This window comes from Penicillium subrubescens, assembly GCF_028828155.1.
Source record: "Penicillium subrubescens strain IBT 31985 chromosome Unknown utg000005l_segment0_segment0, whole genome shotgun sequence".
NCBI classification, from domain to species: Eukaryota; Fungi; Ascomycota; class Eurotiomycetes; order Eurotiales; family Aspergillaceae; genus Penicillium; species Penicillium subrubescens.
The window spans coordinates 2,351,820-2,370,111 of NW_026643155.1; the positions used below are offsets into that span (position 1 = coordinate 2,351,820).

The 18,292-nt window shown below is 50.6% G+C and overlaps 10 protein-coding genes across 10 annotated transcripts; 2 read left to right on the forward strand and 8 right to left on the reverse strand.

Moving 5' to 3' along the window:
• Positions 1-148: 148 nt before the first annotated feature.
• Positions 149-1,103, reverse strand: N7473_007370 (uncharacterized protein). The gene is made up of 2 exons (XM_057153310.1): positions 564-1,103; positions 149-505 (listed from the first exon to the last, which is right to left on the reverse strand). The coding sequence occupies exons 1-2, from the start codon at positions 994-996 to the stop codon at positions 207-209; spliced, it is 732 nt and encodes a 243-aa protein (XP_057007648.1). The 5' UTR covers positions 997-1,103; the 3' UTR covers positions 149-206.
• A 306-nt stretch (positions 1,104-1,409) lies between these two features.
• Positions 1,410-2,141, reverse strand: N7473_007371 (putative GNAT family acetyltransferase; the record flags this gene model as incomplete). Its single annotated transcript, XM_057153311.1, has 1 exon — positions 1,410-2,141. One exon carries the CDS (start codon positions 2,139-2,141, stop codon positions 1,410-1,412), a length of 732 nt encoding a protein of 243 aa, XP_057007649.1.
• A 371-nt stretch (positions 2,142-2,512) lies between these two features.
• N7473_007372 (tubulin-binding prefolding complex subunit PAC10) lies at positions 2,513-3,411 on the reverse strand (the record flags this gene model as incomplete). The annotated part of the gene is made up of 4 exons (XM_057153312.1): positions 2,513-2,605; positions 2,679-2,912; positions 3,008-3,248; positions 3,389-3,411. 4 exons carry the CDS (start codon positions 3,409-3,411, stop codon positions 2,513-2,515), a joined length of 591 nt encoding a protein of 196 aa, XP_057007650.1.
• Positions 3,412-3,573: 162 nt separating this feature from the next.
• On the forward strand, positions 3,574-4,530 carry N7473_007373 (TMEM199/VMA12 family protein; the record flags this gene model as incomplete). Its single annotated transcript, XM_057153313.1, has 2 exons — positions 3,574-3,846; positions 3,907-4,530. The coding sequence occupies 2 exons, from the start codon at positions 3,574-3,576 to the stop codon at positions 4,528-4,530; spliced, it is 897 nt and encodes a 298-aa protein (XP_057007651.1).
• Positions 4,531-4,833: 303 nt separating this feature from the next.
• On the reverse strand, positions 4,834-6,415 carry N7473_007374 (allantoinase alX; the record flags this gene model as incomplete). Its single annotated transcript, XM_057153314.1, has 2 exons — positions 4,834-5,862; positions 5,918-6,415. 2 exons carry the CDS (start codon positions 6,413-6,415, stop codon positions 4,834-4,836), a joined length of 1,527 nt encoding a protein of 508 aa, XP_057007652.1.
• Positions 6,416-8,373: 1,958 nt separating this feature from the next.
• On the reverse strand, positions 8,374-10,992 carry N7473_007375 (uncharacterized protein; the record flags this gene model as incomplete). The annotated part of the gene is made up of 1 exon (XM_057153315.1): positions 8,374-10,992. One exon carries the CDS (start codon positions 10,990-10,992, stop codon positions 8,374-8,376), a length of 2,619 nt encoding a protein of 872 aa, XP_057007653.1.
• A 1,318-nt stretch (positions 10,993-12,310) lies between these two features.
• On the forward strand, positions 12,311-13,589 carry N7473_007376 (uncharacterized protein; the record flags this gene model as incomplete). The annotated part of the gene is made up of 4 exons (XM_057153316.1): positions 12,311-12,698; positions 12,757-12,900; positions 12,956-13,339; positions 13,399-13,589. 4 exons carry the CDS (start codon positions 12,311-12,313, stop codon positions 13,587-13,589), a joined length of 1,107 nt encoding a protein of 368 aa, XP_057007654.1.
• A 114-nt stretch (positions 13,590-13,703) lies between these two features.
• On the reverse strand, positions 13,704-14,812 carry N7473_007377 (uncharacterized protein; the record flags this gene model as incomplete). Its single annotated transcript, XM_057153317.1, has 2 exons — positions 14,378-14,812; positions 13,704-14,329 (listed from the first exon to the last, which is right to left on the reverse strand). The coding sequence occupies exons 1-2, from the start codon at positions 14,595-14,597 to the stop codon at positions 13,704-13,706; spliced, it is 846 nt and encodes a 281-aa protein (XP_057007655.1). The 5' UTR covers positions 14,598-14,812.
• Positions 14,813-15,340: 528 nt separating this feature from the next.
• On the reverse strand, positions 15,341-16,795 carry N7473_007378 (uncharacterized protein; the record flags this gene model as incomplete). Its single annotated transcript, XM_057153318.1, has 4 exons — positions 15,341-15,861; positions 15,922-16,497; positions 16,557-16,672; positions 16,728-16,795. The coding sequence occupies 4 exons, from the start codon at positions 16,793-16,795 to the stop codon at positions 15,341-15,343; spliced, it is 1,281 nt and encodes a 426-aa protein (XP_057007656.1).
• A 136-nt stretch (positions 16,796-16,931) lies between these two features.
• On the reverse strand, positions 16,932-17,810 carry N7473_007379 (mitochondrial 37S ribosomal protein uS14m). The gene is made up of 3 exons (XM_057153319.1): positions 17,627-17,810; positions 17,354-17,525; positions 16,932-17,275 (listed from the first exon to the last, which is right to left on the reverse strand). The coding sequence occupies exons 1-3, from the start codon at positions 17,743-17,745 to the stop codon at positions 17,213-17,215; spliced, it is 354 nt and encodes a 117-aa protein (XP_057007657.1). The 5' UTR covers positions 17,746-17,810; the 3' UTR covers positions 16,932-17,212.
• Positions 17,811-18,292: the final 482 nt, after the last annotated feature.

The following is an 18,292-nucleotide window of genomic DNA, read 5'->3' on the forward strand; positions in this document are numbered from 1 at the left end:
TGTCTATCTTTAGGCTGGACACAAGATGTAAATGAGCAAGTTATGTAGGCTATCAATTTACATCCAATCTGGTGTCCCAGTATGAGAAAGGTCCCGCCATCATACCTTTGATTAGGAGTAGCTGTAGAATGACTCTTCATTGGATAGGGTTATATTTTACGTGATCTCTTGGTTCAAGGATATCAGGACTCATCATGCACAACCGTTCATGAAACGGTTTCTCCACAGAAGGGATCATTGGTGGGATCCTCGTTCCATTGGTACTCCAAACTCCAAGCAACAGACCGAGCATGTTCCAGAGCTTTCTCCTTGTCAAATCTCAACAAAATAGCCTCCTCCCCATCTGGACGGGATACTTGCTTGACAGAATTGCGACATTCTGGAGCAAGATATGTCTTGGCCAGAAAAGCGAAGCCAGCATCAATACCAGCGGTGATACCAGACGATGTGAGGAACTTGCCATCCTCCACCCAACGAGCTTGTTTCTTCCACTTGACACCGGGATCTAGCACTAGATTCAGTATGATTCCAAAATACCGTAAGTGATGTTTTGTTGGACCTACACTTCGGAGTCATTTCATCAAAGATGCGCTTGTTACAAGTTGCCTCGCGTCCATTCAACCGGCCCGTTGCAGCAAGAATCAATGATCCTGTGCACACAGTGAAGACATTCGGTGCCCGATCCACCAAGTGGCCGATCTTCTTGAGAAGCATTGGATCATCTAGTAGATGTATCATGCTAAGGCCTCCCGGGATGAACAGAGTGTCGAAGTGTTCGGTATCTTTCAGGGCATCCGCGATCAAGAGGTTGGGAATCACTGCGATGCTATTTTTGATAGAGGTTTCGAGACCCTGTGGGGCCGGCAGGTTGTGCACATTGACTAGCTGTAGTGTGTAGTAGTCGCTACGGGGGACGATGGCGCCTAATGGCCCGAAGAGGTCCAAGGCTTCGAAGTCCTGGTAGACTAGGGCGAGGATACGGTGTTCCGGCGGCATCGCTAATGGTTGGGAGATAGAAGGATGGGAGAACTAAAGCATGAAAATGTTGGTTGAATTCAAAAAGAGAAACGCATGAGGGCAGATTTGGGGATTTTATAACACAGTATGTTTGTTTGTTACCTTTCGATGGGAATCTTGGTAGCCTTGCGGAGTTTCAGCTTGGCTCTGCGGAGTTTCGGAGTTACAGGCATCCCAGAAGGACTGATGGCTTTGTTTTGTGAGTGAATGGCAGCTTGCTCTAAGAGATATTTTTCCATCTATCTGGGCCATCAATAATGGTCGTTCAAAAGACGTTTAGAAGATCTTTTGAAAAACAGAACGTTGAAGCATAATTAGGGGTATGGCGTGCTGGACGAGAAGCCTAACCATTATTAACAGTATAGCTCATATCAATCAATACATCAAATCACCTAACAAGTGCCTGCTAAACGACACATGGTAACAGTAGTAATAGGCAAAAGCTCCCTCGCCGTATCATCCCATTCCGCAGCAATCTTCTCATCGAGACCATCCGGTCGTCGGGGCTGTAAGTGAGTAACCTCTTTCTGTACAAAGCCATGGCGTTCATAAAAGGGAACTGCCGGCGGCGCAGCTTCAATCCATATATCCAGACCCTTCTCATCAGCTTTTTCCAGTCCCCACTGCATAAGCAAGTGGCCTATGCCCAGCTTGCGATACTCAGGCAGCGTGAAAAAGCTGCCGAGTGTAGCATATGGACCGCTTCCAGATATCTCTAGTCTGTGTCTTTCTTCGCATTCACGTAGGATACGATATGACTGGGCTGCGAAGAGTCTTGCCCCTCCTTCGGGATGACGTTTGGAAAATGACTCGACATCGGCGTCGAGGGAGCTTGATTTTTCTGAGATGAAGATCCACTGTGCACCGCCGACGAGGGTCTCGGTGGTCTTGGAGTCTTGTGAGGTGACGGCTTTGATCCATATGTTCTCTACATTGGGATCGGGGTTTTTTGCTTGTTCTTGCTCCCTGGCTGCGATGTCAGCAATGGTCTCTTGGGGATCGTTGTTGGTGACTGGGCAGTATAGGCGGAAGATAGGTTGAAGTGGAGTCTCGAAGGCATATCTTTCTGCAGCGATCATCTTATGAAGCTCTTCAACGGGGACTTTCTTCAACTCGAAAGACATGCTTGCAGGATAATCGGCGGTGGAAGATGAAGAAGGGTTAGTTCCAGCCACCCCCGCGCTGGGGAGATATTGTTGATGAGACGAGGCTCGCTCTCACACTAAAGAAGTTAGTCAATCCCCGCGGCTCTCGCGCCTTGGCCTGCTTATCAAAAAACTCTGGAGCAATGAAAGTAGATCTCACTCACCAGGCATCGTCTTCTGAGTACGTTTTAGTTGACGGCTTCTTTGGTTTTATATCAGTCAGGTTCATCTTCAGGCTCCGCACTCACCCTTTCACCACTTGTAGAACTAGATTAACATGTCAAAAGTCGTTTCATTTTAGGTATCCAGTAAATCAACACTTTAACCCCATCAACCAGATCGCCAATTCTCTATTTGGTATCATCCCCCTTGCCCTCAGCCTTCTCTTTACGCCGTTGCACCACGTCCCAGTTATACACCCGCGCCGTCGCAACCTCCAGAGTCTGAGATAAAACAACGATTAGCTTCTGAACAAAGATTTCCCTGTCCACATGACCACCTCTTGTTAGTACGTACCGTAATCTGCTCACGCAAGAACTCCAGGTCCTCCTCACAGTGGGCCAGACTAGACTCCGCCGCCGTCAATTTATCCGCCAGCATCGTCTCGGCCTCGTCCAGCGGGTAGGCGAGCATGACATTCGCGCCGAGCCAGAGGTAGACTTCTTCCATATCGGTGGGGGAAACAGAAGCACGGGCGTAGAGGGTATCATTGAGTTCGAAGTTGGTTTCAAGGTCGGTGTCTGGGTTGGCCTGTACCAAGCAGAGCAAAAAAAACAACGTTAGTCCACGATACTCCCCATATGGCTAGTAGTCTGTCCCAGCTCCAAGCTTGATTGGCGACGTACCTCCTTGCGCAATTTCAAAAACCGCACCATCTCCAATGTCTTCTTGATATCGGGGATCTTCTCGCGCAGTCCCTGCCCGCGACGCTGGGTGTTGACCTCCATGAACTGGTACTTGGAGATCATCTCCTGGAAGGAGCGGAGGGTGGGTTCGACCTCCTCGCGTGAGGAGACATAATCGCTCACATTGTCGATGAAGGGGGCCACGGGAATTCCTCGTGGGTTGGTTTGTGTTGTTACCGGGCTGGAATCATGGAGGGGTTAGTTAGGAGGGCCGAGGAGGGGGACATATCGCGACGGATTGCGGTCGGGACAAGAAGCGAGTTGGGAATAGAAGATTTCTCCTTAAGTTATGAGTTGAATAAGTTCGAATTGAGTACTTACGCCTTTGATTTAGAATCCGCCATGACTGGGCCTTGATGTGAAGAAGCAAAAGTGGGGAGAGGAGCTTGTCCGGACGGAGTTTCTGGGCGGTCCGCTGGTTCCTCCGTAGCTTCGAAGCTGTCCGTCCTTCTTCCTCGACTCTCCACTTACAAGACGCCCAACTCAACCTCCAGAATCCCTCGAGGATGGTTCTCCTGACTGCGACAAATCGCATGGTAACAGCCCTTGAGGCTGTCCCTGAATCACAGCGATCGGAGCTCAATCTCCCCGCGACATTACACCTCCACGAACCCATTACACACGAACAGCTCCTCCGCCTAGCGAAACACCTCCAGAATGACGCCGCATATCAATCATCCACAACCACAGCCGACGAACACAGTCGCACAACAGTGCTAAACACATTACTCCGCGGGACAAAAGTCTACATACCCCCGCCGCCTAAGAAACCAGAACCAGTACCCCCTCCCATCCCGTCCATCATAGCTCTTCGGTCTTGTATTCTAACACCACAACAGAGCCCCGAATACCTCGCCTCAAAAGCGCGTCTCCTCGCCGAAGCCGAAAGAGCAGCCTACCAGCGCCTCCTAAACCCAACATACACTCCGAACCCCGACCACGCCGACCCCCACGCGTCCTCCCCCGACGCAGCGGAAGACACCCTCACACCCAGTCTAGTCTTCAACATATTTCTCTCCGTCGTGATAACGGGGTTCAGCGTGTACTGGGCGCTGACGAAATTCACTATGCCTGCCATATTAGCGAGGACGCTTACCTCGTGGACGGGGCCGGGCGTGGAGGAAGCTGGGAGGGAAGCAACGGGCGGCGCATCGGATGCGGTGCGCGTGCTTATTTCGTTCTTTGCGGCGTTGTCGGTTGCTGTGGCCGAGGCTTTCTTGTATGGGGCTTATCTGGAGAAGGTGTCTAGGGCGCGGGCGAAGGAGAAGAGGGTTAAGGAGCGGAAGACGTTTGTTGGGGTGGTGGAGGGTGAGAAGAAGAAGGCAGACGAGAGTGGGGATGTGAGTGTTGATGCGGAGGCGGATGTGGATCAGAAGGAGGAGATTTGGGGGAAGGGGGTAAATGGGGGAGTGAGAAGGAGAGTTCGAGAGAAGTGGGAGAAGGAGAAAGATGATGAGCTATGATTCATCCTACTTTTCGAGTTTTGTATTATAGATTATAGATAATATACCCAAAGCGATGCAATTTCAAACATGATACTTTTTGATATTCTATACCTAAAGCTACAAACGCGCTGTCATTACTCTAACGGGTATGAATGCTGTTCAGTCATTAGTGCTCGTCGAGAAACGAGATGCAGAAGAGATGAAAAAAGGAAGAGGTCGCATATGGCGCGCTGCCAGAAAGGTCAACTTGTCCCGCAAATCGGTGACAAAGGAGAAGAGAAAGGAAAAAAAGGCGATGATGGGAAGGATAAGGTGAGTTGCTTAAACCCGCTTCTCGAGGAGCAGCTTGCCAGAAGGTTCCTTGTTGTCGAAGCCGGCCTCACGGCTGAAGACACGCTCACCACGCAGCCAGGTCTCGCGAACCATACCGCGAAGGGTGCGGCCCTGGTAGGGAGAGCACTTGTTGCGGAAGAGCATGGTGCTGGGCTCGACGACCCACTCGGCAGAGTCATCGAAGACGCAAATATCGGCATCGAAGCCGACGCGCAGATCACCCTTGCGGGTCTGCAGACCGACCTGGGCAGCGGTGTTGGCGCAGCAGAGACGGACAATATCTTGCAAAGCGTTCTTCGTGTTCTCATCATCAGGGGACGGGGTCAAACCCTTGCGACGGCTGAGCTCGGTCCAGAGGATAGGCAGTCCCATACCAACGGAAGAGATACCGCCCCAAGCAGAGAAGAAGTTGCCAGTATCCTCAACAACCTCGCCGTTGGTGGAGCAGTTTCCGGGCACATGGGCGGGGAGCAGCTTCAGGTTGGGTGTGCAGGGCGAGTGATCCGAGACGACGGTCTGGATGACACCGTCGTTGTTGTGCTTCTCCAGCTCCTCCCAGAGACCGTCCTGGTTCAGCTTGGAGCGGATGGGAGGGCAGCACTTGTGGCGAGTGTCACCATCACGGATCTCCTCGGAAGCCAGGGACAGGTAGTGGAAGCAGGTCTCGGCGGTGATCTTGATGCCCTTAGCGCGGGCTTCCCGCAGGAGGGGGATACCTTCCATAGCGGACAAGTGGACAATGTGCAACTGGAGGTTAGGAGCGAGGTGGGCCATGGACAGGATGCGCTCAATAGCGCAAGTCTCAAAGGCGGAGGGACGAGAAGCCAGGAAAGTCGAGTAGGCCTCGAGAGGGCCAGCTGGGGCCGCTGGGGGCTCGGAAGCCTGAACATCGTCACCCACGGAGGCAGTGATAGGAGGAACCATCTCGGCGTGGAACATGAGGGTGGTAGGCTCATCTGCCAGTTCAGCCATAGTCTTTTGAATGTCCTCTTGGCTCACAGCGGGGAACTCATCAACCTATTGAATTATTAGAATTGTGAGGATCTTGAAAAAGAAGGTCGTGATCACTCACACCACTGTCAATCAAGAAACCCTTGAATCCGCGAACACCCTCCTCGATCAGACCCTTGAGGTCACCCGCATTGCCGGGGATGATACCACCGTAGAAGCCAACATCAACCCAGCACTTGCCCTGTGCAGCAGCAAGCTTCTCCTTGAAGTTGGCCACAGTAGTAGTTGGGGGAATAGCGTTAAGAGGCATATCAATAACGGTAGTCACACCGCCAAAGGCCGCAGCCTGGGTACCGGTGTAGAAACCTTCCCATTCGGTCCGACCAGGCTCATTCAGGTGAACGTGAGCATCGACCAGACCAGGCAGAAGCACATTCGGCGAGTAGTCGGTGTATGGTGTGCCATCGGGGAATTCCGATGCCGGGATGATCGAGTCAAAGACGGCGGTAATCTTGCCCGTGTTGCGGGAGATGACAATTGTAGCAGAGGTCAAACGGCCGGAGATAACGGCGCGCGAAGAAGCCACCACGGCAATGGAGGGGATGTTAGCTGTCGCCATAGTTGCTACTTTTGGTGGGGGCTTGCTCTATCTTGCACGCCTTGTGGTCTGAATATCCCAAGGAGCTCGACGAGTGGTCGGTAGTCGCGGCAAGATGGATAAGATTAGAGTCGACGTAGCGGGTCCACCGATGCAGTTAGGGTTATATAGGAAGAAGCAAGTGGTGAGGTGGCGGCCGAGAAAGTCGAGACGGGATTGGGGGAAGATAAGACGAGGGGTAATCCCAGAAGTATATATAGAAAGACACCAGGCTTATCTGGATTTGACAGTAGCCAGGGGAAATTGAAGAGGGGCAAACGAGAGATAAGGAAGTCCGGGGGAGGGGATATAAATAACAAAGGCACAGACAGCCCTGAAGGATAAAAAAAAGTTTTTTTGACTTTGGGTCCAGTGCCAGTGGTACTTACAGTACATACTGTACGGCCACGGGGAATTGCGGCCCACAGGCAATGACAACGGAGAGAAAAGCATCGAGATACCCACTGGGGGAAGTCCCACCCGGTAGAGTGCCGAGGAGTCTTGTTGCGGGAGAGGCATCCCAATCCAACGCCCCCGATGTCGTTGCCATTACTCGATAATTGGCAAATGGGTGGCTAAAAGTGTATGGCGGGTACTCCGAATCAAAGAGATGAGCCAGTCAGCACAGACCCAGGCAGCTGCAGGCCTCATGATCACCGAATACCCTCACCTTTGCCGTATCGGGAGGAAGTCTGAGCGCGGCCTTCCGAGTGACATTTTGCTGTCCGCGGCGGGCGGCTCCTATAGGCGTAGGATCTGCCAGCACGATGTTGTCCTGGGGGTGGCGCTTGTCGATAGAGCATCGAATTACTGACCATCGACCACAGGGGAGTCCTCCGTACAAAGTATTGGATAGCGGGTTCAATCCATGGTTCGGATGGTCATAAATTTTCAGCGTGGGAGGCGGACGAGAGGATTGGCCGATGGTTGGCCGAATGGAGTCAATGGACCATCGAAGATCCAACGAGATCCAGACGCTCGAGAGACTATCGGGCACCTCCGACACTGGCCAGCATCTGTCCAGACTAGGACACGCTTATCAACAGGGGCCGTCCGATCCGAAATGTTTTCTGTGTTATCAGCAGCCCGTTACTCGATCAAAACTGCCCGTGTCTCCTTCCGTTCCTTTTCCCTTACTCGATGAAAACCGATTGGCGAATCGCAGCGGGCCGTGTGGTCTCCGACCGCGCTGACAGACACTCGACTTAAACGGTGGATTCGGCTTGACTTGGGTCATGAATAATTTGGCATGTTGCATGTGGACTTTTCCCTGCCCCTCTCTGGCGGTGGTTTTTCTGCTGCCGGCGGCCTCCGACAGATGAGGGGGATGAGGGTTGGGTTTTCATCGAGTAAAACATGCCGCCACCATGGTGGGTGATCTTCTCGGTTCATATGGGATTTGCACGATGATGAAAAGTCGACGTTAGAAATCAGAGAGAGTTGTCGATGGTGACATTCTGCGGGGTTCGAGGGAGACCGCCTGTGCTCATCTCTCTGTCCAACTTGGTTGACCTGCTGAACAGCAGAAAAGGAAACAGGGAATAACCTGATTGCGCCATAATTCACGAAACGCTTGGGACCAGCCGATCACCAAACACTCTGCATGGGCAGCGTGCTTAATGAGACGTACCTGGCACCTTTCTACTTGGGCTACTGACTACTGACTCTACAGAGTATATTGCGATATGAAGTACTACAATAATTACAACATGGTTATCTAGAGAGTTCTCGAGAGTTTGAAGCAGAGAAATAATATCTGACTCGCATTCTGATGATCACAAAAGATCACAATTCAATACTGCTCTTCAATCTGTCTATACTTCGAGATCGCCATCGAGTACTACATAGTTAGCACTATCTTCATCCGTCAGAAAATTCCATTATCCGAAGAGACAGCATTTACAATATGACCCATCAAAAATTTACTTCCATGCACCCCCTCAGACATCACCATCACTTCCATACCACCTGCAATACACCCGAGGGAAAGCCGACCCCGCATATACAACACTATTCGTGCACAGAGGCGAATCATCACTCTGCGGGAAATCACCAGTGCAGGGAACCTCACCCATACCCTCACAAGCCAATTTTCCAACCGTATCCTTGTCCCCAGTATACACACAAGGATACTCCTTAGCCTTCCCATCCAGATCTTGGAACTTGATATCAGGAGGATAATAGTATCGAGTGGTATCCCCACTCGCCGACATCGATCCCATCGAGTCATCGCACCAGTTTGGAACGGTGCCTACAGTCGGGATGTAGACATTCCAGGTGAAGGTGTATCCCTCTGTGACGATGCCAATGTACATTTCTCCCGTCGGACTTCCGGTTCCTGTTGCGGAGACGCCGGTGGATGTTGTTGATGAGGAGATCGTCGTGGTTGTTTTGTGAGATGCAGTCGAGATGGTGGATACGCTGCCCAGGCAGTACTTGCTGCTTCCTCCATTCTCGGCCCAATGGGCTGAGGTGCAATAGACGACGTCTCCGTCGGAGAGTGTGCTGGTGATTGGGCCGACGTTGACATCTGTGTAAAGCGGTGGCAGGGTAGTCCATGCACAGGGTTGGTAGTTCGTCATTCCAGAAGTCGAGCTCATGGTCTTATAGAGCCCAGTGTGTCCCTCGCAGTAGCAGTTGTCCTGGTCACTCTGGGAATCATATTGGTGAACGCAGCTAAGAGCAGAGGTGGTTGTGGCCGTGCTGGATCCAGTCTTGGTGCTGGTCTTCGTGGTTTTGGTAGTCATGATGGTCGACGAGGCAGTATGGCTGGTAGTTCTGGTGATGGCACTGCTTCGAGTCTTGCTGGTTGTAGCCAGCGTTGTTGGAGTGGTACTCACTCCAGTCTGTGAGAAAGCCGATGAGAATGCTGCCAGGATTGAATCGTCATCGGACATGATAGACGACGCCAGCTTGTTCACTGCCGCAGTATCTATTGTGATATCAGGATAAACCCATCCAGTTCCATCCGTGAATGTTGGGCAAGCAGAAGCAGTCCCAGTGCCACATGGCTGAGAAGTGATGATAGTGGTTGATGTCGTGCCAGTCTTAGAACATCCCTCTACAGTACTGCATGAAGTAGTGAAGCAAGTGGTAGTCGTGGTAGATTTACCACTCATCACGGTAGGGCTACATTTGATATTGCAATCAGTCACGGTCTGAGTCTTGGTGCAAGTGGAGGTGGTCGTCGTTGGTTTCTGCGAGGTTTTCGAGGTGTGTGTTGAAGTTGGATCCGTTGTAGGATTGTCATCTTTATTCGGATCGTCCTTGGGATTGCTGTTGGGCTTATCATCCGGATCAACATCAGATCCATTGTCCGTAGTGCTTGTATGATCAGATCCACAAAGCCACTTGAGAATAGCAGGACACTTCAACTTTGGGCTCGAGATTGACGGCCGAATGGGATCGGGGATGATGATTCCGCCCCCACCATTGTGGTCATTATCTGTAGATGGAGGCCATGACTGGAGCACGATACCACCCGTTCCCACGTAGATCGGGCCTGTAGTGGTCTTTGTCTTTGACTCGATGTACTGAGTTGTGATGATTGTGGGTGTTGTCAATGTTTCGAAGCCTGGTAGGGTAACGATACCGTAGAGTCCAGTGGTGGACTCATCGGACAGAGTGGTCCATGATTGGGTTGATGAGGTACCCGTGGTTGCAGTGAGAGGGACGGTAGTTCCCCCGATAATGACATCGCCGCCACCTGTTTCAAGGGAGACGGTCTGTGTACCAACCGTAATCATACCACCGGGTGTGAGAGTGGTAGAGCCAATTTGGAAGCCAGTAGGGTCCGCAGTAACTGTGAGACTTCCAATCGTCAAGATCTCATCGGTATGAGATGGCTTGGGGGTAGGCTTGGTAGAGGGGGTGTTAGGCTTAGTGGAACTAGTGGTATGCTTGGTCGAAGTCTTCGTATGCTTGGTAGAAGTATTGCGTGGCCTAGTTGAGGTCTTCGTGGTCCCGGTGGTCGGATGAGTTGATGTGAGCTTCGTACTGGTTCTAGTGCTTGTCTTATGCGTGCTCGTACGAGGTTTAGATGTCAGCGTATGCTTGCTCGTTGGGGTTGTAATAGGGGTCGAGCTTCCTCCGCCATGGTGAGTTGTCGTGGTTGGAGAGTCGATATGAGTAGAGCTCCCATCGATGATCAGGCCACCACTGGGCCCTAACGACAAGGTATGCGTACCGACCGTGACTACACCTTCGGGGGTCAGGGTTTGGCTGCCAACGAAAAAGCCAGTCGGGTTGGGCGTCACGGTCACCGAGCCGATATCAATGACTCCGAGTGTTGTCTTGGTATCTTTGATACACTTTGTTTTCGTGGTCCCTGCCGCCGTAGCAAGAGTGGGATAGCACATATAGATCAGGGCATGGCCAGAAGACGTGGTCGTAAAAGTGGCTGCTTCCACTGCGGTATGGGATGGCTTGATAGTGAAAGCAGTTGCATGATCCGAGATTGTCAAAGTCGTGGTAAGAGTTGACGTAGCCTGTCGGTCGAATGACTTGACCAGAATGGGTTGCCATTTCTTTGGGCTCAGTGTGATATTGAAACCCTCCATTTTGGGTATATTATCGTTGGATTCGGTCTCTCGTGCATGAATCTCCGGGGTGCGAACTCTGCGATTTAGAGCAGCCCGAGGAAATGCAAAGGCAGGCCATATGGCCGCTAGTAGAAGAAGGACTAGATGATGCAGCATGGTGCCCACCTAGTCAAGACTGCGAATCGGGAGAAAACAATGAGATGTATGAGGGTATAACGCTTCGAACAGAGACCTTTGAATGGTCCGACCAGGTCTTTGTTATATCTCCTCCGGTCGTAGCTGACCAAAATTCGTGCTGATATAGTATCGGATGAATATCACACCCAATTCAGCGTTTCCTGTCAGATATCGCCCCTAGAGCAACGTCATGTTGAAAGCCTAGCCCCCACATAAGCATGTTTCCAATTGAGGATACTGATTCAGGATACAAAGTATAGGTGATTCGAAGGATAGTTGAAGTTCTCCTTGAAGTTGAAGAGTATACTTCGTATAGTTCCAGACTTCCGAGCACACGACTCGGCCCCTGCAGCGCCCCCACAAAGTGCACGGGTGATCGGACCAGTGGGGAAGGGGCTGGAAATTCATCCTTCATGATCGATTGGGCGAAGCCTTAGGTGTCTCGGGGATGATCTTGATCAGCTCGGGCTTACGGTGGGTCTTCAAACCGCAAAAATTCCCTGGAGCGTGCGTAATGCGTATGCACGTATACTTTGTATGCTCTTGGCGAGGCTTTTTCGATCCCAAGCTTCGTGTACATTGGTCCACCCCTGCATCTTATACATCCTGGTACATATGCCGCTGGGGGCCAAACAAAGAACTTCGTCATCGATAGCAGGGTATAATCTGACGACAGGATGAAACAGGTACTTCCGTCTGGTCTGACATTTGGTCGATCTCAGTTCCAGGCTCAAGAGAACAAATGGAATCACGCATCGTACCGGAGATCCCTTCTTTTCTTCGATTTGGCCCCTTTAGCCTTGTTTCAGCTCGAAGATCAGAGCAGAAGCTTAGTTCTTGCTCAGGTGTACTATTTGTGTATAGATCTAATTGTTTGAGAGGATGACGACGCCGAAGTCGAAGGATCACCTCATGAGAATATCAAAATAAAACAACGCATGGGGGCGAAGGCGATATTTGGCAAGGTCTTCACCAGGAGGTCAGCAATCTCACTCATGGAATTTGCTTTGGCCTTGGGTAGATCTCGGGGGACTGTCTTTCGACTATCTTTTATAGAGCCTGACGCCCATTCACGTTAGAGCCGAACGATATAGCATACCTCAAATCAGTGTTTATCAAAATTGTTCCTACTTTCTTGGTCACAATATACTTATTCAAAATGCTTCTGTCCTCCGGATGGCCAGCCTTGCTGTGGATGGCCACCGTACTGTTGGGCTTGTTAGCCTCAGCAGCGATGGCAGAAGATATCAATACATCTGATACCTTCAAAGTCCTCACTGCCTCTGACAATATGGGCGGCAACTGCGACTCCAAGAAAGCCGCCGTGGATGCAATGGTTCCTGAGGTTCAGCAGTTGATCAAAGCCGCGACCGACTCTATCGACACCATTCTGACAGATCCGTCGGGCTTAGGATCCTGGACCCCCTCAAAGAGGAATGAAAGGTTGCGTCTTCTTTTGCTAGCAAGGCGATTCTTCGGTACAAAGTTCAGTCCCCTCAACCTGAAAGTCGACTCAAGCACCAAGGGAACATTGAATACTGTCAAAGGTAAGTGAAATCAGAATTGTCAGTGAAACATAACGCTGATGGCCCTACTTCTTTTCAGGGAGGTTCAACCAAATCACGACCCAAATCAATGCCAAGGACAAGAAATGGCGATTCGGTTGCGACGACTCCTGGCTTCAATACATTACAAAGCTGCAATCAGAATACGCCAGCCTTCCAGTCGGCACTCCCGTCAAAGAAGTCCGTAAGTATAGTCACACTCTCTAAATCATCTACAGTCCTTCTAACTTTTTTCATAGCTGGACTTGGAAGTGGTGTCTACGAGTGGGCGTTCTTTGACAGAGGAGGTCCGCAGCTGAGACCTTCAAAGAATGAGGATGACTTTGACACTCAGCAAACTTGGTACATGTCACAAGCAAGAGGCTGGTTTGACACCGGTCCTTGCTCTGGCATCAAGAAGAACACCCCCAATGCAGTCTATCCCGATGCTCAGACCCTCAAAGAGCAGCTCATTATCTACTTCTGCCCTCGTGTCTGGGATGATATTGGCACGCGGCTCAAAGACGATGTCAGGAATTATAAAAGTGCAACTATTGCTACTGATGGCACGCAGTATCTTGATAGCTACATGACCCCTGGGGCTACTCTACTTCATGAGATGACCCATCAGGTATTTGATTCAGGTATGTTCAGATCGCTCGTATCAAACTTGGATTGTGATGCTGATCGTATTCTACCACAGAGGATGGACCGCCAAAGGGTCTTGGATATTTCTTCGTGAATGTCGTCAAAGGGAAGGATAATCCCGATCAGGCAACCATGAACGCAGATAGTTATCCCTACTTTGCCGTGGCGGCTTATCTTTCTCAGGTGGAATGGCACTCTGGCGTCGCTCGTAAGATTGGAGAGAGGGAAAAGGATATTCATACTTAGATGGGAGAGGTTCGACTTATCAGATTGTGAATAATTTGAGTTTACTGTTGTCGGTGCAAAGTATTATCAGGAAGCAGTCAATTGTTTATTTAGAATGGGACACATGGACACAATTCACTGAATCACACATGATCCTCGTTTTCTAGTTTTATCCTTCTCCAAGCCCAAATAAGCCTCATTCACCCAGACTCCGGTCAGAGACTGACGCTGAATATCGGTCGCCCCGGTGCTCTCAAAAAAGACCTGAAGCTCCTCCTCCCACGTCAAGTCCTCTTCTTTCTTGCCCAGTGCTTGAATAACAGGTGCTCTGTGTGCAGCATTAGCGGTCTTCATCTGCTTTCTCAAAGACGGATCCGCATATAAAGCTGCACGATCCTCAAGGCTCTTCCACTCGATGAAGCAAAACAGGATCTTTTCTCCTTTGGGCGACTCCATAGTTTTGGTAGAGAATGATCTCACTGGGACGTGTGCCAGGCCCTCGCATGACCCTCCAGGCCAGTGGGGCTCGAGAAACGGGTACAGCATCATCGGACGCTTGGGGTTGTGAAAGGTCATGAATTCCAGACACTTAGGACCAGAGTCTGCGCCCGGATAAATCAGTCCGATGCCATCAGTGATTCTAAAAATAGATTCTCTCGAGATAGGGGATTCCAATAGTGGCGATAGTAGTCGGTTCAGTGTCGAGGTCTCCGACACACACTCGGCCTGGATGCGCTGGAATTTCACATCCGGACATTGTGCTGATGCGGTCAGAATTGTGGAAATTGAATGAGGGCACTCAGACTCACGGTATAGATAAATGACCTTTCGAGGATTCTCCTGGTCCATGCAGCAGTAGCTGTACTCTGCGATCTTCTGGGTATGATCGCGGGTCGGAGTACCTGGAATGTCCAGGCCCATGTCCCGCAGCTGTGCGAGGGTCTTATACCAGGCACCGTGAGAAGGATGCGATACTTCCTCCAAATCTGTTGCGGAGTTTCGCAAATGAAAATTAATCATGCAAGCCATAGTGGTTGAGTATGGTTTGAGAGTTAGTCGAGCTCATGTTGCGAATCTGAAGGTACTTCTTTCAATTCTCACGACGACGTCAGCTCGAATTGGCCCCAACAAAGATCAGCGGTCAGCATCTAGCCTCGCCACTTGACCGAGATACAAGCTCAGTTGAACTGGTACCCAGTACCGTGAACTGATGGTATGAACTTTTGAAAGGGTGATGAGAGCTGGATGAGTGATGAAGCGGCCGATTGAGGTGAGCTATCGGGCCACTATGACGGACGATAGCGGACCCCTAGTGACCCCTAGAGAACACCCTCATACGAGCTATGGCATAGGCATGCTTCTTGGAAAATTTTTCTAGATATCTTTCCTGGTGTTTTTCCTGATGTCTTTCTTGATGTCTTTCCTGGCATTCTAGTGAGCTGGTAGATCCAGATCTCTCTGTTGCAGCTCTCTCTACAATACTCAATCTCGCTAAACTCTTACTCGATAAGTTTTCTTTTAGCTTACATTGATCTAAACTCATTTTACTGTCACTGTAAACTTGAGGTATCCATCGTAATCAAGTATACGGCTCTACCGCGAGACTAGAGAGCCACTTTGATCATATTTCATTTAGCATTAACCGAGCTCGTTAATCAAATTCCCAGAATCCACCCTCAGTTTCAGAATGAAAACAAAGCTTGAAGGAATCCATTCTGCAGAAGACGATTGCCAGTTGGTGATCAAATCATGGTAACCACCTCAGTCTCATCTTACTTGTCCTCGTTGGCGCCGGGCTTGGGACCTTCGCGCACGCAGCTTTCCGAGGCCTCTTGCTGCTGAGGGTCAGCTTGTTCGGGCATCGGCGGAGTAGCTTCCCCAGTCTGCGCAGCATCCTCAGCCTTGACATCTTCATCGTCTGTGACGGCCATATTCTCCAGCGCCTGGCTAGTTTCCTCATCCATGTCCTCGGCTCTGATCATGACCTGCTCCGCGTAATCTGGATTCTTGTAAAGCATGTCAAGCCAAGCCAGCATATCCGGCCAGGCATGCGCCATGATACACTCGGAGTTGAGTTCCTCCCCAGAGGCGTAGCAGTTGCATCCATGATTGCGATAGCCGGACTGGAACTTGCCAAGATCGTCGGAAGAAACGACGTATGCGCGGCCACGGGAGGAGAGGAATGCTGTGAAGGATTGGGGGTCGGTCAGAGTACTCATGTCCAAGTCTATCGCGGTAGACTGGAGCGGGTTGCCGAAACAGATGCCTGAGATGTATGGCTTCCATATGGCCCCTAGCAGAGAAATCAGTCCCGTGGTTTTTCGTTGGATGATGACTGCACTTGATTACTTACATCGCTTTTGCAGGTACTCGAGAGCGCCCTGTCCACCCTCAGACAAACCAATCACGTCGACGCGGCTCCTCTTGCCCAGCCTCGGCCAGATGACGTGTTCAAAAACGTACTGGATATGTTCATTCAAGTCTTTGTTCCCGGGAATATTGTTACGCCAGGACCTAGTAGCTTGGCCCCAAGGTCCAGCGGGTCGATCCGCAGCCTCCCAGGTTCGATGTGTAACAGCACGAGATGAGGCGCAGTGCCAAAGCAACTGACCAGTATTGGCAATAACTAGAGCTATATCTGTTTTGTCTGTACCCTCACCAAGCACATGCTTGGTGAAGTTGACAGCCGAACCGAAGTTGACTCCGTCCTCTCCAACAGAGCGATAGGCCCAGATACCCAGGTCCTGGACGGGCTCACCGAAAACCACGATAACACGGGCTGCCCCGGAGAGGTTCTTGGATACCAGAATTGGCACATGTGGGTCAGTGGCAGCGGCGTTGGGCTCTTGAGGGCCATCGCCAAAGGGAAGACGCCAAATTTCGAGGCCAGCCTCCTGAAGACGGTTCAAGACAATTTTACGAATGCATTCTACGATGTGAAAACACCAGTCAGCCCAAGGTCAAGCAAGTGGTATTGATCAAAGATACCATCCATGGCTTCACGGTTTTTGACATTGAAGCGCTCATTCCTGTTGATTCTGTACTTGAATTCCGTCTCCGGGTCGGCGATCCCGCGAATCTTGTCGTCCACTGTGATAGTATACCTGTCTGAAATGAGCTGCAACTCAAGGTAATGTATATTAACTCAAGAGTACTCACCCCAGCTTCTCGAGGTCGGCAGAGAATTGAGGATCAGGGGGGAGATCGCTGTTGCGAAAGACATACATCTTGCTGTATGTCTTGAAGTGATGATGAGGTTGGATTGAAAGAAGAAACCAATGGCTGTGAGAGAAAAAGAGTGGAGGAGAATTGCAGTAAGGTAGAAAGAGAAAAAGGGAGAAGATTAAAATAAGTAGCTGTGGAAATCCCCGTCAAACCTGGCTCCGCGCAACACGTACCTTCCAACTGCGCTGCCTGCGCTGCTCTTCTACAGCGGCCTAGGATATCAGTTTCAATTCCTGGTGCTGCCAGACATGGAACAGAAACCGGAGCGGGAGATGTTGAATGAAGAAACAAGAAAATCCGTTCGTGGTATTTGTATACTGTACACGCTTCACAAAGAAGCAAAGAGAACGCCATGTTGCAAACCCTGTCAATCTAACCATCCAGTATCAATCGGCCGGTCCAATACTTTTCATCATCGTCTACCAGCTTGCCTTCTTGACACCTGGAAGCTCACCAGCAAGAGCCTGCATACGGAATTGGAACTAGAAGGGAGAGAGTAGCACGTTAGTGGCTGCTCTTATAGCAAAGTCCCGGCTCGCTCCCCTAAGGCATTCACTCACTCGGTTGAGTCTGAAATTCCGGAACACACTACGGGCAGTGCCCGAAGCTACACAGCGGTTCTTGATTTGTGTTGGGCGGGTGTAGCAGTGCATCTGGGACAGCTGGAGCTGGGCCTGGGCGCGAGTACGCTGAGGAAGGCTGGTGTTGCGGATGATGTAGCGGAGCGCTTGTCTGTTAAATGGCAAGAGTCAGATCTCAATTTCAACTGTAATTCCAAAGCTAGCTCTGCAGAGGCTGTAATTTCAGTCGCTGTTGGCGTAGGTAGGACATACCGCTCGGGCTCCATCTGGGCAAAGGCATTGCGCTTGTTGTGATCCCGGATCAGACGGGTGTTGACGAACCCAGAGAGGTCGAGCCTCTTGGGGTGAAACATTGACGCCACCTTGGACATGTTGACGGGCTTTCGAGGGAAAGATGGGGTGTGTTCAGGGACGTAATGGAGGTTCCTGATGGCACCGGCGGAGTTGGCGAAGGACGAAAAGATGCGGAACCCGTTTGGGTTTAGCGCGTATCCGTCAAGATTTGGCCCGCCAGCATCAATCGATCAATTATGGGGTCTATCAGATTCTCAACAAGCGATTCAATGGCTATGGCATGTATTTAGAAAATCATCAGACCAGATACAGGAATTGACTTCCGACTCGGAAAGTCGACATAAAGTTACTTTACTCGATACCATCCAGTATCATGACCCAGCGAGATTACCAGCCTACAACACTCACCGAGCTACTTCAATGAGTCAACAAGTTACGACAGCGTTCGGACAGACTTCAATGCCGGTGAGAATTTCTTCGCCGTGGAAGAAAGATGTTCTCAAGCAGCAGAATATCCAAAAGGACCCGAGGGTCGAGATTCAGTAGTGGTACAGCTTGTGAATTGTTCCAAGTCACCCCATAAGGTATCTTCTATATGCTTGGACAGTGGGCAAACTGCCCGCG

Excerpts from the sequence above, each read along its gene's own strand:
- N7473_007370 (XM_057153310.1), bottom strand. The coding sequence starts at position 996 with ATGCCGCCGGAACACCGTATCCTCGCCCTAGTCTACCAGGACTTCGAA. Across the intron at positions 506-563 it reads TGATGAAATGACTCCGAAGT|ATCCCGGTGTCAAGTGGAAG; the intron begins GTAGGTCCAACA and ends ATCTAGTGCTAG.
- N7473_007379 (XM_057153319.1), bottom strand. The coding sequence starts at position 17,745 with ATGTCCAAGGTGGCGTCAATGTTTCACCCCAAGAGGCTCGACCTCTCT. Across the intron at positions 17,526-17,626 it reads GCCCAGATGGAGCCCGAGCG|ACAAGCGCTCCGCTACATCA; the intron begins GTATGTCCTACC and ends GCCATTTAACAG. Across the intron at positions 17,276-17,353 it reads GGAATTTCAGACTCAACCGA|TTCCAATTCCGTATGCAGGC; the intron begins GTGAGTGAATGC and ends TCTCCCTTCTAG.